This window comes from Gymnogyps californianus, chromosome 3 (genome assembly GCF_018139145.2).
Source record: "Gymnogyps californianus isolate 813 chromosome 3, ASM1813914v2, whole genome shotgun sequence".
Taxonomy (NCBI): domain Eukaryota; kingdom Metazoa; phylum Chordata; class Aves; order Accipitriformes; family Cathartidae; genus Gymnogyps; species Gymnogyps californianus.
Window position 1 is genome coordinate 56,194,349 of NC_059473.1, and position 14,428 is coordinate 56,208,776.

Genomic DNA, 14,428 nt, shown 5'->3' on the forward strand with positions numbered 1-14,428 from the left:
TTCCTGCAACTCTGCAGCAGAGGGTCCAGCCAATAAACCACCCCTTGTTGTCAAATGCACCCAGCGGATTTGGCTTTTGCACCCCTCAGGTCTCCAAAGCAGTTTGTTCATCCAAAGCGCAGCATAGGCACTGACTCAGATCCCCACAAGGTTAAAGCAGAGCAGAATAGGCATTTTTCTTCTGCCCTTCATTCGTGAAGCTTTGATGTGATGGGACCTGATATGCACAGGTGGGGTATGGAGGAGAAGGAGTTTCTTCCACACGCCACTGCGTGCTGTTTGGATAGGATAGGAGCTGTGTCTGCTTTTCAAGGAAGAATTCTGGAAAAACAAAACCACAACTATCTGGTTTGCTGTCTTCAGAAGAAAAGCTGGTCATCAGCCTTTGTCACTGAAGATCTGTTGCTTTCTAGTCTCTTTCATCTCTAGGGGACAGTGCTTCCATACATACCTGACAGATTCATCTGCCCACCCTGGCTGTTTGTATCATGCAGCTATTCAAGCTTCCAGAGGAGTATGGGTGCCAGGGCCATCTGAATGCCTCTTCATTGCCGCTGTCTTGTAGTGATGAGGATTCTGCCCACTATATGGTTCTTTTTTTCCTTTTGCTCTTCTTTAAATCAATGCCTGTGCTGCATGAAGAGTCCTTTTTGTTTTTAATAGAGGATCGGTGACGCCCGTCTTCTGACAATTTCAGAAAAATGTGCTGGGTTGGTTTCTCTTATTTGTTAGTTATAAACGTTGAGTCATATCAGGAGGTGATTAGTTCTGGTACCTGGGTCAGAGTTACTTGTCTATGCCCGTACTTGCCCGACACTGCCTTCTTTCCAGGGGACAGTTTGAGGTCATACCAGGGATGGTCTGGAGGACTTCTGGCAAAGATTCACTCTTAGCTGTTGACCTTCTCATGCAACTTAGCCTTTGTATTGTTCACTGTTCTGAAGGGGTAGAGTGCAGGAAACTGTAGGAGCGCTGCATGTACTTAGCCCATGAAATTAGCTTAATACGTCTGGGAAAGCGCTCAGCTGATTGCATGTAGAATAAAGATGCGTTCCTTGGGACGCATTGCATCTTCTGTCTGTTCATCACAGTTATGTCATGCAATGAGTAGGTGCTTGATGCTGTAATAGGCAAGCTGCTTTCCTTGGCCTGAAAAGTTGGGCTTTAAGTACTGGCACATAACTCGGTAAAAATCACGTCAAATAAATTCTTTCTTTAGTCCTCGTCACTGGATTAAACCTGCACAGTGGTTTGCCGTCTAACATGTCAACTTCTACTAAGCATTTAATTCTCAGCTTTTCTTAGAGGATCAGTACGTGGAATTGTTTGGCAAGAATATTTGGTTTAAATAATACAGTATATGTTGACACCATTTTATTGTGTTGAATACACAATGTGATGCAAGTTGTAAGGATGGAGTTGTCTGGATGTGAGATGTGATTTATTATGGTTGGGGACCAGCTAAGAGCAGGGATGACAATGAATGGAACAAATGTCTTGATACCCTACTTGTAATTTAAGCAGATTCCCACTTCTAAGTTTGTGGAACACAATTATACGTAGTTGGGTGGCTTTGGCTTATTTTGGTCTTTTCCCCTAGCAGAAACAGGGTAGGGAAATTCTTAAAAAGCGGAGATTTCAAAACTCAAACACATGGTTTGAGGGAACCAGTTTATTGGAGTAAAGTGGTAATGTTAGCCTTTCACTGAGCATCTCAGTCCGAGACCGTTAGTGTGTAGCATGGAAGGGTTGTGTGTCACACTTTTTAGGAAGACTGAGGTGAAGATGATCTCCAAGACTCCTAAGAGAATAACATAAAGCACCCGTCCTCTTACTGAAAATTATTTTGGTTGCCTCCCATGCAGAGTATACCCAGAAAGAGAACCTTGATTTACTTAAATATCTGAATGTAGGTTTCTTTGGGGTTTTTGCTTCTTAAACTGCTACTTGCTCGATGCTTTAATCCTATATATTTTCTAAAAATGATTAAGAATGCAAAGCTTTTTTATTAATAGTTGTGATATATTTCTAGAATAACTAAGGCTATTGTAAGGCACGCAAACTTTTTAAAGATGAAATAGAAATTGTAGGACAAATAACAGCATATTGGTTAATCAATTTCTTGAAGTGGACGTGCACGTGTTTTCTTTGTGATAGTGTTTCTAGTGCAAAAGTGTGCAATATTCTTACATTGATGTTTGAGAAATAAACCGTCTGTTCAGCCGAATTGGTCAAAAAATTCACAGGATGAAAAATTCATTTTCCTTACGGATCGTTCTGTTATATAGTATGATAATACCAAGATCTGTAGAAAACTTTCTTGAAAAAGTTAAAGAAGGTTGGTAGAAGAACACCTTATAGCATCCAATAGCTTGTGCTTTAGTTGATTTGGATGTGACTGTAGGACCCTGTCTGAAGTCATCGATCCAAAGGCTTTGAAAGGCCATTGGGTGCTCTGGGAGTTAGAGAATATCTCTCAGCTTTAGGCCAATAATTTTACTCTGGAACTAAGAAGCTGTTATTGATGAAAATTCTATCAAACAAGAGTGTCCTTATAAAAAGTTTAGGCTTCTTCAGGATTGTCTATTTTTATATATACACACATACTGTTTATACACACACACACATATTATTTTTATATATATACATACACATATACATATATATACACACATATGTATACATACATACACAAACATAGACACTTGTATGTATGTATATTTAAATGGATGTGGTTGTGTTGCCAGTCTGTCTCTTTCGGGGGTTCTTAAAGAAACAACTTTCTTTAGCAGTTGAAATGGAGTCCTTTGCCTCTGGAGGATTTCAGACTAAGGAAACTTGCATGGACTAAATGGAAAGTAAGATGGTAATTACAGCTCACTTTGTATTTTCATTTCACTTCATTTACAATCTGAGGTACAGTCAGGTGGTTGGGTATTTGAATGTTACAACTGTTACAGTCTAATCACAGGTAAGACTACTCACGTATTTTCTTCTTGAGATTCATAGAAATGTTAGTGGAGGCTATTCTATGTATTCAGTTATGAACAGAAAAAACCTAAATGCAGTAAATAACATTGTTATTATAAGTGTCACTCAGTGATACCAAAAGGGAAAAAAATACTCTTTTAATCTGTGAAATTGCCTTGTAGTGTTGATTTATTGCTGTAAATATAGCAACTGGGTGAGGGAAAATGTATTGGTATTTCATTTAAAAAAAAAATCTCTCAGATGGAGTAGCTTTTGTATTTAAAAAACATCTGTAGATGAACATTATGCCACATTAGCAAGATTGAATTATTTGTATTACTGTTGAAGTTGATAGTAGACCAATATTTTTTAAATGGATTTTTGAAATAGAAAATCTTGCCTGTTTATGATTTGGTTCCCCTAGACCAAATTAACTTGGACACTCAGCAGGGACTCTATTTATTCTGGCGTAAGAACAAGCATGGGGCAGAGCTTCCTGGTCTCAAAAAACTGGTGATGGTAAGAGGCCTCTGCAGTGTTCCCAGCCAGCTGAATGCCTGAGGTATTTTGCCATACAGGAAATCAATTGCAGCTGAATGTGCACTGTTTCCACTCCAAGTATATAAACAGGCCTTATGGTGATATAAAAAATAAAATAAAATAAAAAAATCCAGTCTTACATTCAATTGCTTCTTGAAAGTTCAGAGCAAGAACATTTGATGTTCGGTTTCTGTGAATTCTTCACTGTCACCTTTGGCTGAGTCCATAGCACAGAAATAGCTGAGAAGGAGAGGTAAATTAATCTTGGGGTCCTCTAGAACAGGCAAATGTAAAGCAATGGCTTAGAGAAATGAAAATAATAAAAAAGGTATCCTTGTTCAGTTCCTGGTTGATGTTCCAGTCGATGTTCTGAAGCTGGGAAGGGTTACAAATTTAGCAAAGGAAATGAGTTCTTTCCCTCGTTAAATCAAGAATCCTGCGTTTTTTAGGCTTCAAGGTAGGTTAATAAATTTTGCTAGAAAAAGCTGCACCGCAATTGTATCTAAATAGCTGGTTTTTGTGAAGTGGTAGAAGAAACAATATGTTCATTTGGATATTTATCATTCATTGTTGACCTTGTGAAAATATCTAGGTCAGATGCAGGTACCAGACAGATCTCAGAAAGTGACCCATGGCTCTGGTTTGCTTTAACGGCTAGAGATGTGTCCTTCTGTTGCTCACCAGGAAAGTGAGGGTTCATTTGGATAGAGGTTTCCAGGCATTAAAGATAATTAAGTTTAAAATTGACGCTAACAATTTCCAGAAGGAGCATGGCCTGAAACTTTTGGGGTTTAGAGCTTGGGAACCCAGCAGCACTTTCCTGCTCTGCCACAGACTTACAACGCAACCATAGACAAACGGTCTGATCTAGATTTTTAAAGTTATGTAGGTAGGCACTCACAGAGGTGGTAAGACTTGTAATGGGATTTTCGGAATCACATTAGCGTCTAATTCCTATTCAAAATCTGACCCTTTAGCCTGTCTGAACTGGATTCAGCCCGTGCTATGTTTTATTCAGCTTCTCTTTAAGGCAGAATGGGCAGGCAGTACAGTAAGCGTGGCTTAGAGGGTATAAACTGGGGTGAGCGCGGCCCCCCGCTGAGCTGTGCAGTTGTGCTCCCTTTTATCCTTTCTGTAATCCCATAATTTCTACCCTCCTTTCTGCAGAATGCCAGAGACTCATCAGAGGAGAGGAAAAGTGACTCCGCTTTGTCTTACCTAACAGTGATTTATTTGGCGAGTGCTCTACCAGGTAAAATTTTTTAATTATTAGTTTAACTTTTAATTTTTTTTTTTAAATGAGAGATGATGTTTGTTGTGCCTCTGGCTGAGGTGATTACCGCTGGTGTTCAGTGAACATACCTCAAGTTAACCATGAGACTGCTTAGCATGCAAATCCACAATAGGTGGCTGTACTGTATAGGCCTGAAAGGTTGGTTAGCCAAGATGGTGGGTTTTCTCGATGTGCATGCTAGTGGGGTTTTATGCTAATTAAATTGAAATTTTGGGGCACCTAAGCAGTTAGGGGAGGTTAAGTCTTCAGTTTTAGCACCCATTTCTGTAACTGAAGTTTTGCTAAAGATCTGTAGCTGAAGTTTTGTTTGGTTGCTTGATTCTGTCCTTTTGGAGGTAGAAGTGCCACTTTCATGGAGAAACAATGGTATCTCCATGGGGCTGGGGAGATCTGGAACTTCTGTGTTCTCCTGAGATTTCCTATGTTAACTCTATGTCATTTTGAGACGAAATTGATCTTCCACAGTTTGGGTTTTTTTAGGGGTTTAATTTTGTTAATGTACTTTCCCTTCCTGAAAGTCTTGGGGGACCTGGGGAACTTGAGAGCATAGGAAAAGCAGATTTAGATGCCATGGAAATGTAACTTGATTTTAATAACCCATTTCACTCATTTGATTATCTGAAACAAATTGACATTCCAGAAATCTTCACGATAGGGCTGGCAGGAGACTCCACAGAAAATATTAAATAAGAAGAGGGCTTTAGGCAAGGTCCCTTTCTCCCTCCTTTCCTCCTCAGTCCTGGTGCCAACCCAAAGGAGTCTTTTCTTCTCTCTGAAGAAAGCGGGCATTCAGTGATGGGCTTTGTGGGTAACAGCACAGACAGTGCTATTTGGAAAAACTCGATGACTTATAAATAACCTACTTTACTCCTTCCAGTGCTAATGCTGAAACCAGTGTAGCATGGATTAGTTTAAAATAAAATAAAAAAAAAAAAGTACGTTAAGTTAATTGCCACTCTGGCTTCTGGGACCTGCAGAGGGAATACTAATATGCTATATTAGACCACTAATTAATAATATTTATTATTTTACCCTGCTGATAGTGGGGCTTGTAATATAATTTTGTAGTATGTATTGATGATCCAATTGTGTTCAAAGGTTTATAAAATTTTAGGAGAATGGCAACTTTGTCGGATCCAATGCTTTGAGATTGCATAGCTTTAATAGACAGACACTAGCAGGATTGCGTAGCATTCAGTTGAAGCTTACATCTGACAAACATTAGTGAGATCTTACTTTCCTTTGGATCCAGGGGAGAACAGTATCTAAGTAGGAAAACATTTTGCAGAAGCTGAGAGAGGAAAGACCAAAAATTCCTCTTCAGTATTTTCTAAAAATAGCAAGATTTGAATAAGGTTGCATGTTTTAACGTACATTAGAGAAAAATAATCAGCATGACCTAAATTCAGTACGCTCGTTGTCTGTGTTATTTGCTGATAGTTAATTACTAGCATATTTTTTCATCCACAGATGTGGAGGGGCTGTACATTCCCAGGTTCAACACAGCAAATCATTTTATTTATTTGGCTTGAAATTTGTGCATATCCAAATGCATGTGAAGCATTTGCCTAGTGACCTTAGAAAGTGAATTACTTGCACAAATTCCCCTCCCCCTCCCTGATTTCTATTTCATTTCAAATGTGCTGCTTGGCCTTGGGTTTGAGTTGCAGTGATTTTAATGTGTTTTCATGATGAAGAGAAAAGCTAAACCAGACCGTCAGACTCTAATAACCTCTTTTCTGAAAGCTGAGATAACATGACTTGTGCATGTGTCCGAAGAGGCAGAGGATTTCCTAAAATTCTCTGGGATCCATGGCAGACAAGCGTTCACTGTGAAGTGCTTCAGAAAATTGTTGTATCAACAAAACTGGAGTGTGTGGGAATGTATCAACTAACGGGATAAGGCATTCAAGGACTAGATGAAGTGCGTTTAGTAAGGAATTAATTTCATGGGAAAAAGAAAGAAACCTCAAATATGAGGAGTGGTGTTCTGTAAAAAGAATAGCTTAATGGTTTGGGCAGATATAGCTTTGAGGGACGGATGTTAAATCTGTACCAAATAACCAACAGTAATTTTGCCAAATTTGATTCACGTGCCAGACTTAAATCTGGAGGTTTTAAGAATATTTTCATTCTGAAAAACTTTTGGGGGTGGTGGGGGAGATATTTTATGAAATTTGTTTGTATTTTGCTGTTATCCATTTGACTTATGTAACAATATTGTCTATTTTTACTTGTTTCAATAAGTTGGTGTTTAGAATATGCTAATCTTTTTGGAAACAATGAAAATAGGCTTCAGTAGCTCTTAAAATCATGACATCTATTGTTGCAGAGAAGGAAACATCCGATCAATATACTTTGTTCTAACAATTCAGGATGAGTTTTAATGCGCAGTGTGTTTATGCTAGAAGTCACTACACAAAAAAATTCCTCAGGCATCTGTGCATCACTGAATGCTTTGTTTAGGCCATGTCTTTAATGGTATGAGGGCTTGCAAATCTCTGTGGGGGTGGAGAGGAATGATGCGTGCCCACGTGTGAGCTTTTCTGTAAGTTGGTTCTATTTTTGGTATGTGATGGAGCAGAGGTACAGGGCAAAAATAGGGGTTCAGTTGTTATGTGAAGGCCTGTAAAAGCTTTCCTATTGCGAGAGGCGCCTGCCAGGTTCTTAGAGCAGTTGCATTAGTATCCATGGGAATATTCGGGGTTTAATTTAGCATGCTAGATTAGGGCCTAATACCTTAATTAAGGCTAGCAATTTTTAATAAGTTTCCCCCAAACCCATTGTGGCTGATTGTAGTCAGACTGAAACAGACATAATATAAAGTGCATCTCTAGGGTTTTCTGTTGTTGGCAATTTTATGAAAGCTGTCATTCTACTTCAGAGTGATGAAGCTGACCAGTGAATGTAATCTTTAACAGAAGGATCCACAGATCTGACTAGACTTCTTAAAAATATTAATCCAAATAACTTATGCCAGTGACATATTGAAAGTCTAAACACTTAGTATGTTTAGACTAACGTTTTTATAAAAATTGTAATAACTATTTTTAAAAAGACTTTGTTAATTGATAAAACAGCTTTTCCAGATGCTGCTTAATTCTCTTGTCAGTTCACGTGTTTGGGATTTTCTGCTGTGAAAAAGATTAAATTAATTGTCTGGACAAATTCAGGAATAATGTAATTAGGATTTTGTATAATCTATAGACAAAGTGATTTATTTTTTAAACATTTGTATATCAAGGTGTTGAATAAAAATTTTTATCTTTATTTTAAAAAAATCCAAAAGGACAAGCTCACTCACCCCTGTCTTCCCCCCATGCTTGCTCAGAGTGGTCAGTCCTTTCCCGCTGCCATCTCCTATTGTTACGGTCAAATGACCAAGGAAAAGTGTATACTTCCTTTTGTGTCCAGTAGATAGGGGTTCTTAATTGATGACTGCTGCTTTCTTTCTGACAGAAAGGAAATGAATGGGCAGTAGTGATTATAGCACATCTGTTGTTTTCTGGTGAGCATCCTGTACAGCAGTGAAACTGTCTTGAAGACTACTTTTTTTCCCCTTCTTGTTCAGGACTAGTTAATAGAGGGGGTATGGGTGATATGTGACAGCATTGTTCCTTTGTCACAGGTGTAGCCAGAGCAGAAAAACAAATTGCACACTGGAACAGAATGACTTGTTTTATATTTTCCAAATAAGTGTATTAAAAAAAAAAAAAAATCTTGCAAAGACTTCAGGGATATACTGTGTTTTGATTGCATGATGTAGGTAATGAGTCCTGTCTTCATAGTATAGCCACTGCATTGTAGGTAACACTCCAAAATCATGCTGAAAATGGCTTCCTCTGGGGAAGGGGGGAAAAAAAATAGCACTCATACCAAGGACCCCAAAGCTGAAACATTCACACAGCTTTCAGTACAATTTCTAGGATGCAGTTTCTAAGTCTGTGATATCGTTGTCCATCTCCTGCTTGAACGTATTTTGCTTGATGCGTTGCAGCATAACTCTCGGGAGTGCTGAGGAACTCACTGGGGTGTGCTCCTGCCCTCCTGGAGAGGGGCTGGGGATGGAGCCAGGAGAAGCTCCTTACCTGGCTTGACAGACCGCAGAGAGGGAAGTTTTGGGGACAGAGGAATGATGAAGTATAGGAAAGGGTCTGGCCTGAGAGAAGAAGGGGACTTGAAGGTGGGGAAGACAGATGTCTGGGGAAATGATTGAGAGAGGCCAGTAAAGCAGTTGGGTGAAGTAGGTATGGGATGGTAGTGGAGTGTATCACAGCTTGTCCTCGGCATCACACCAGCCACAATTTTTCCACAATTTTTTTTCTTTCTGACTCCTGCGTTATAAAGCAGCGAGTGAAAGTAGGATGCGCTCTGTGCAAACCCTGAGTGTGCCTACAGGGAACCTTTTTGTTCTCTCTTGTCACACGAAGTGCTTGAAAAAACCGTTAATTGAAAGAGCTCTGTAAATCTGAATCCTTACCCCTTACTTTGTTGTCCTTTGTTCCTTCCTTTTGCTTTTATCATGTTTAATTGCAGCATTTCATGTAAGCAAGGTGCCAGTACTCTGCTTTTGCACAGACTAAATATTTTGGTACTTAAACTGATAGTGCTTATTTTGAGCTTGGATGAAGCTGGTTAACTAAAGTTAGCAAGCTGGGTGGCGCTGCCCTCTTTCTTGGGGGTTTCTGATGTGTGTCGGATAAAATTGGGGTTTTTTTTTCAGCCCTTTCTTGTCACTTGCTATCCCAAGAGCTGCTCTGTCCCTGCCCTCTTAAGAGAGGATCCCCATCACTTAACAAAGGAGGTGTTGAGATGCACAACTTCGTATCCATAAGATACTGTTTAGCTGGAAGCTTACAGCCTTTCTTAAGCTAAACAGGTTTTTCAAATAACAGATGCACATGGCCACTAGAGATGGGAAAAGTGAGCAAGAATATACTGTGCTGTAGGAGAACATCAACATAGCTGAATACAAAATTCATGACACCATAAATGAATCATGCTGCAATTAATACCTCAGTAATACATATGCCCTTATGGCGTTGGCAAAATGGACATCAAAACTGTGACCCTTCCTCTGGTCTGATTTCCACCCGAACTCTAAATTTGCAGACAATCTGGAGTAATCAACTGCGTAATTATCCAGCACAGATAAGGTTAAACTTCTGTTATTGCTGCTTTTCTCTGATCAGATCAAACTTCAGAAAATGGAAAAACAGGTGCCATAAAAACAGTTTTAAATTGGGTGGAGTTTTTTCCATTCTTTCTAGTGGTAAAGCTGGGGGTTTTTTTGTTGTGGGTTTTTTTTAGGCTTTTCTAAGGGTAATTTAAGCAACTAAATAATCCTTTTGCTTTCTGAGTGAGATACACAGAGACCTTGTTCATGCCTCCAAAGCCTTTTAAACATTTAGCCTATCCCCATAGGATTTCAGACTTATCTTGCATCTGTTGGCAAGCATTATGTTGTAGCTAAATATTAGTCATGGCACCAGCCATGTAATACAGGAAAAACCCACAGAATCAGTTGAAATCTATTTGCTCAAGTCTTTGTAAATTCCATTTTATGGATCTCTTAATGCATTATGGTAAGTTTTAAGAAAGATAGTAAATTGTTAATTTGAGATTTTTGCAATTCTAAGCATTACATTGATGTATTATTCTGCACCTCTTTCATGACTCATGAGAAACACTTGAATATTTGTGTGACTTAATGTATTCAAATTGCAATATAGAAGTTTGCTAAAATGTTTTTGTTGTGGAATCCTGGCTTTGGGGACAGATATGACTTCTTTCATCCTGAGCTAAAGATGCAATACGTGACTTAGAGCAGGACTACAGATTGTTTCACAAAATTTTCAAAGACAGCTCTTTGAGTATTGATGCAGTGATAACTATATACACAAATGAAAATCCTATTAAAAATGTAAAAATACTTGTTCTGTTGAGGCAGATATTCATTAAAGCATGATACATAGCTGTTCAGTAAAAGAAACTTCAGCAAGAACTTCAACCTCTAGAAGAAAGATTAGCTACTGCTTTTATCAGCATGGACATCGCTTTGAAGATACTAAACATCTGGTTTCCTTCTGGGAGAATTACATTCTGTCCACTTGACCCTTTGTAAAAGTAAATATTTTTATTAGTTATGTTATGTAGGAATTTGAAAAAATATTTAATACGTAAAAAAAAAAAAAACAACCCGCTTTGCATACTTAGATTCAGTTGCATAAGTACAGTACATCAACTGCTGTTTTGTTCTTGATTCGTGAGTTTCTTTTTTAATTAAAAATTATACTAGTATGGAATTTGATAGGAGACATAACTATGATTTTCCTTGCTTTCTTTGTTTTCCTTTTTGAAAGAAAATATTCCTCTTTTTCCCTTGCTCCCTTGTCATCTCCCAAGAGTGTGTTGTTTGCCCCCACAGACATTTCAGCCCAAACTTCTTTCCTTCAGCTATGGCTGTAAACTGTCCTTCAAGGGTAAATCCAGCCTGGATTATATTTGTTTTCTACATAATTTAGATGTGTGAAGTTACTTAGTAAAGATAGTTGTATATTTTGTATTTGGATATTGCAGTCTTACGTGATCAAATGGAGGTTAAAGATTATTGGAGATGTAGCTTCTAATCCTGTTTTCAAGGTAGAATAGAAAAGACCTTAAAATCATAATTGTTATATTTGTTTCTTCCATGTGGAAATAGATTACTTGGGAAAAATACCCTCCATACATACAGATTTAAACACTAATGTTGCCTGTTTTGTGCCAGTATGAGAGTGAGTGGATGCCTTTTAAAATACACAATGTGGCCTTTTAAGTAAGGAAAGGCATTGGACTTTATGAAATGTTACACTTGAGAAATGATTTTAAAAGTGAAGCCAGTTAGGAATTTTTCAGCCAAAAATATTTTGTTGGAAAATAGCAATTTATTGAAAACAGAACATTTCACACAAACAAACAGTTTTCAATGAAACTATCAGCAAGAGAAGTTTTTAAGATACAGGATTGTAAGAAAATGTGGTTCAGTTCCATGGAAAAATAACAATATAATTTAAAACTGAAGTGAATACTGTCGTCTCTGGAAAGTTCTGTCTCTATTTTTTTAATTATTATTTTTATTTAGATTTCAATCCTTCAACAGTCTCTATGTCTTCCTCACAAAGAACATGGATATTTTCAAAATTCTACTTTTTATCTTTCCATAAGCTGGAAAGATGGCTTGCTAGTTGCTTCTAGTGTACTGATGTTCATTTTTGCAAATTGTTCCTACAGAAAAGATTCTTCCGTTGTTTTAATGCGAACAGTCTGTCAAATGTCAGACACGACATGACTCAAGTCATGACAAATGATTCCCTCTACTGCTTTTTGTTCCCCACTTGATATGTATTAAATGTTTTTGATGACATTAAATTGATGACTTATCAATGAAGTTGACCTACTCCAAATTCTTACAAATTTGATTTGTTCTATTTATTATTAGTCTAAATTGTGTTGTTTATGTAATAGGCACCATAACTGCATGTCTCTCTATTGGATGCGCCAACATTGAGGGTTTATTAATCTTCAGGGTGAAGCGAAGCCTTTCAAAAGACTATGTGCCACTTTTAGACTCAGAGTAGACAGCTTTTGATCAAGTGGATTGCAGGATAATTGAGGACGCTTGTGCCAAATCTGTCTAGAATCTAAACCAAAACTACAGAGTTTTCTGTGTTTATTTTGGGAATAGGTTCATATTTTTAAAGTTTGCCTCATACACCAATATTTATGAGAAATGACATTGAAGTGGACTTTAAACAGCACATTATAATTTAAAATGTTATTGTCTCTCTGAGGCACATCTGGTAACGCAAGATCTAAACCTATTAATTTGGCCAGGACAATGAGTTCTTTATGTGTTGGGGCTAGCCCATTGAAATGAGTTTGCTTCTGAATTAATGATGATGGAGGGTGGGGAGTTTGGAGTAACGACCATCTGCTGGGTTGTTAATATCCAGCAGACTTCAAGAGGTGCAGTGAGGCCTGTGGTAACATGCTTGCGCTAACCTTAATATCTGTATTGTTACTATGCATAGAACAAGGAACTAAAAGATGGATGAAACTATAAAAATCAGGTAGGGGGTTTTTTTTTTGTGTGTGTGTGTGTGAGGACTGTCTTCCAGGGTGGAAGCTTACTGCTTGTCCAGTGGAGTGAGAGTGCTCAGCGCAAAAAAAACCCAACCCAAAAAAACCCAAAAAACCAAACCAAAAAAACCTCTATCAACCAAATTTACCATTCAGTGTTATTTTCTGTTTTCCAGTTATTCTCCATTCCTGAGAACAGCTTGATTTGATTCCCCCACCCCCCAGCAGAGATGACAGGCAAAAAACCCAAATGCTTTTCACTCTGGGGGACTGGAGGAGCCCCACGCAAGTGCTGTTGTGCTTCATCTGCTGTGGTGCAACAGGGCATGTGTGATAATCAGATGAGTCCCCAGCTCTTCGTCCCTGTTGCTACTCGTTCCATGTACCTAGATTGCAAACCAAGATGTAGTTTAAACACCTGAAACAGTAATTTTCATAAAGCCATTTTACAGCCTTTCCACACTGAGAGTAGTGTATGTTTCTTGATATTGTCAAATCATTTTTTGTCTTATCTGTACCCTTATCAGACATAAGGATATAGATACTTGAGTAAATTCTGTAGTGTAAATAACTGCATAAATGAGGGAGGCATGAAATTCCCCTGCATAAGCAATTTCCTTCCCTGCTTGCTTGGATATTGGTCTTCAAGGTGAGTGACACAAGCCTGCTGCGTGCTTGCTGGAAATGAGATTAGTAGTTGGGGGTTTTCCTTAAAATGAATTGGCAGTACTGATAGAAAAATGCATACTTCATTCTGTGTATGTGGAAAGCATAATGTAAACATACATTTATTTATAAATAGGCATAATACAAATATTTTAATATCTCTATAGTATTGTACTTCCTGTCGTTGATCTTTATCATGAAAAGTAAACAAATCATTTTGCCTTGATGATTCTTTTACATTAATCTAGGATTGCAAACCTGTACTTCCAAAGATGCTGTTCATGGTAAATGTCTTGAAGATGCCAGTGTCCATGGTGTTTTGATATGATAGGATGAATTAAAGGGTGGAAGATTTCCAAAGTGTATTTCATACTCTATATAAAGTGTTAGTGCTTAATTCATGCTGTTTGGATATAGGGTTTTCACTGCAGTCTACCATAGCAGGCTCACACTTAGGAGTAAGCAGAGCGCAGCCCTCCCGGAGCAGGCACAAGCAGCCCAGAGGAAAAGTGGGATGTAAAACACTGCCCAATAATCAGGCACTGGGGAACCCACGTGCCATCTCCTTCCAGTTCTGAATCTGTGGGGTGTTTTAGTGTTCTTCCTGATACATCTTTTTTTTGTTTATTTCAGTTGAAAGGTTGAAAACCGTTATTTCACTCGGTATCTTGTAATCTTGCCAAATAAGCACTCTGCTGCATCAGTTAAAGTAGATCTTTGACAGAGTCCTTGCAGGGTGGAAAAAAGAGCAAAAGTGCAATAAAAGCCCACAAAACATGTATGTGGTTGAAATGGACTTTATTATCTATTTCAGTTTTAACACATGCTTAAATTGGA

At 38.2% G+C, this 14,428-nt stretch overlaps 1 protein-coding gene across 4 annotated transcripts in view; it reads left to right on the plus strand.

The window, feature by feature from the left end:
• PLEKHG1 (pleckstrin homology and RhoGEF domain containing G1) overlaps positions 1-14,428 on the plus strand; it is a 139,064-nt gene that overhangs the window by 9,560 nt on the left and 115,076 nt on the right. For 2 of the 4 annotated variants that reach the window (XM_050893987.1, XM_050893989.1), the window contains exons 1-2: positions 2,796-2,866; positions 4,678-4,762. The exons of 1 other annotated variant lie outside the window; for it this stretch is intronic. In XM_050893987.1, the coding sequence (XP_050749944.1) occupies positions 2,852-2,866; positions 4,678-4,762 (100 nt within the window). In that variant the 5' untranslated portion in view covers positions 2,796-2,851. Of the gene's footprint in view, positions 1-2,795; positions 2,867-4,677; positions 4,763-14,428 lie in introns of those variants that run through there. One more of the 4 variants, XM_050893990.1, reaches the window with a different exon arrangement.